This window comes from Theropithecus gelada, unplaced genomic scaffold (genome assembly GCF_003255815.1).
Source record: "Theropithecus gelada isolate Dixy unplaced genomic scaffold, Tgel_1.0 HiC_scaffold_8633, whole genome shotgun sequence".
Classification (NCBI taxonomy): domain Eukaryota; kingdom Metazoa; phylum Chordata; class Mammalia; order Primates; family Cercopithecidae; genus Theropithecus; species Theropithecus gelada.
In genome coordinates, this window is record NW_020265384.1 from 811 (window position 1) to 1,404 (window position 594).

Here is a 594-nt window from a genome sequence, read left to right on the forward strand (position 1 = left end):
CAGCCTCCTGCCTCCCGAAGGCCTGCACAGGCCCAGCCTCTGCCTCCCAGCGGACTCTGCACGCCCAGCTCTCGCCTGACTGCGGCCTCTCCAGGCCAGAGCTCCTCCTGCCTTTGGGCAGCTGCGCCGGTCCCCGCTCCTGCCTCCCAGTGGCCTCACTAGGCCCCGCTCATTCGTCACGGGGAACGGCCTTTCCGGGCCCAGTCTTTGCCTTTTGGCGGCCTCTCCAGGCCCCGAACTTCCTCAGGCCGGCCTCTCCAGGCCCAGTTGCGGCCTCCCAGCCGGGCCCAGCTCCTCTTGCTGCTGGCTGCGGCCGCAGGCCCAGCCCCGGCCTCATGACAACCTCTTTGGACTGGGCTCCGGCCCAGCTCCCGCTCCACGGCCTTTGTAGGCCCCAAACGTCCTGAAGCCGGGCCCCACGGTGGCCTCTCCAGGCCCAGCTCCTGCCCTCCGAAGGCGTCTCCATGCCCCAGACTGCCTCCAGCCAGCCTCTCCAGGCCCAGCTCCTCCTCCCGGCGGCCTCTGCAGGCCCACGCTGGCCTCGAGTCGGCCTCTCCAGGGCTCGCTCCCGCTCCCGGCGGCCCCTGCGGGCCA

At 71.9% G+C, this 594-nt stretch overlaps 1 protein-coding gene across 1 annotated transcript in view; it reads left to right on the forward strand.

The window, feature by feature from the left end:
• The window catches only part of LOC112618045 (putative uncharacterized protein FLJ92257), a gene marked incomplete at its 5' end in the record, with an annotated part of 565 nt that extends 403 nt beyond the window's left edge, over positions 1 to 162 (forward strand). The window contains 2 exon segments of the mRNA XM_025374662.1: positions 4 to 65; positions 68 to 162. Of these exon segments, the coding sequence (XP_025230447.1) occupies positions 4 to 65; positions 68 to 162 (157 nt within the window).
• Between the last annotated feature and the right edge of the window lie 432 nt (positions 163 to 594).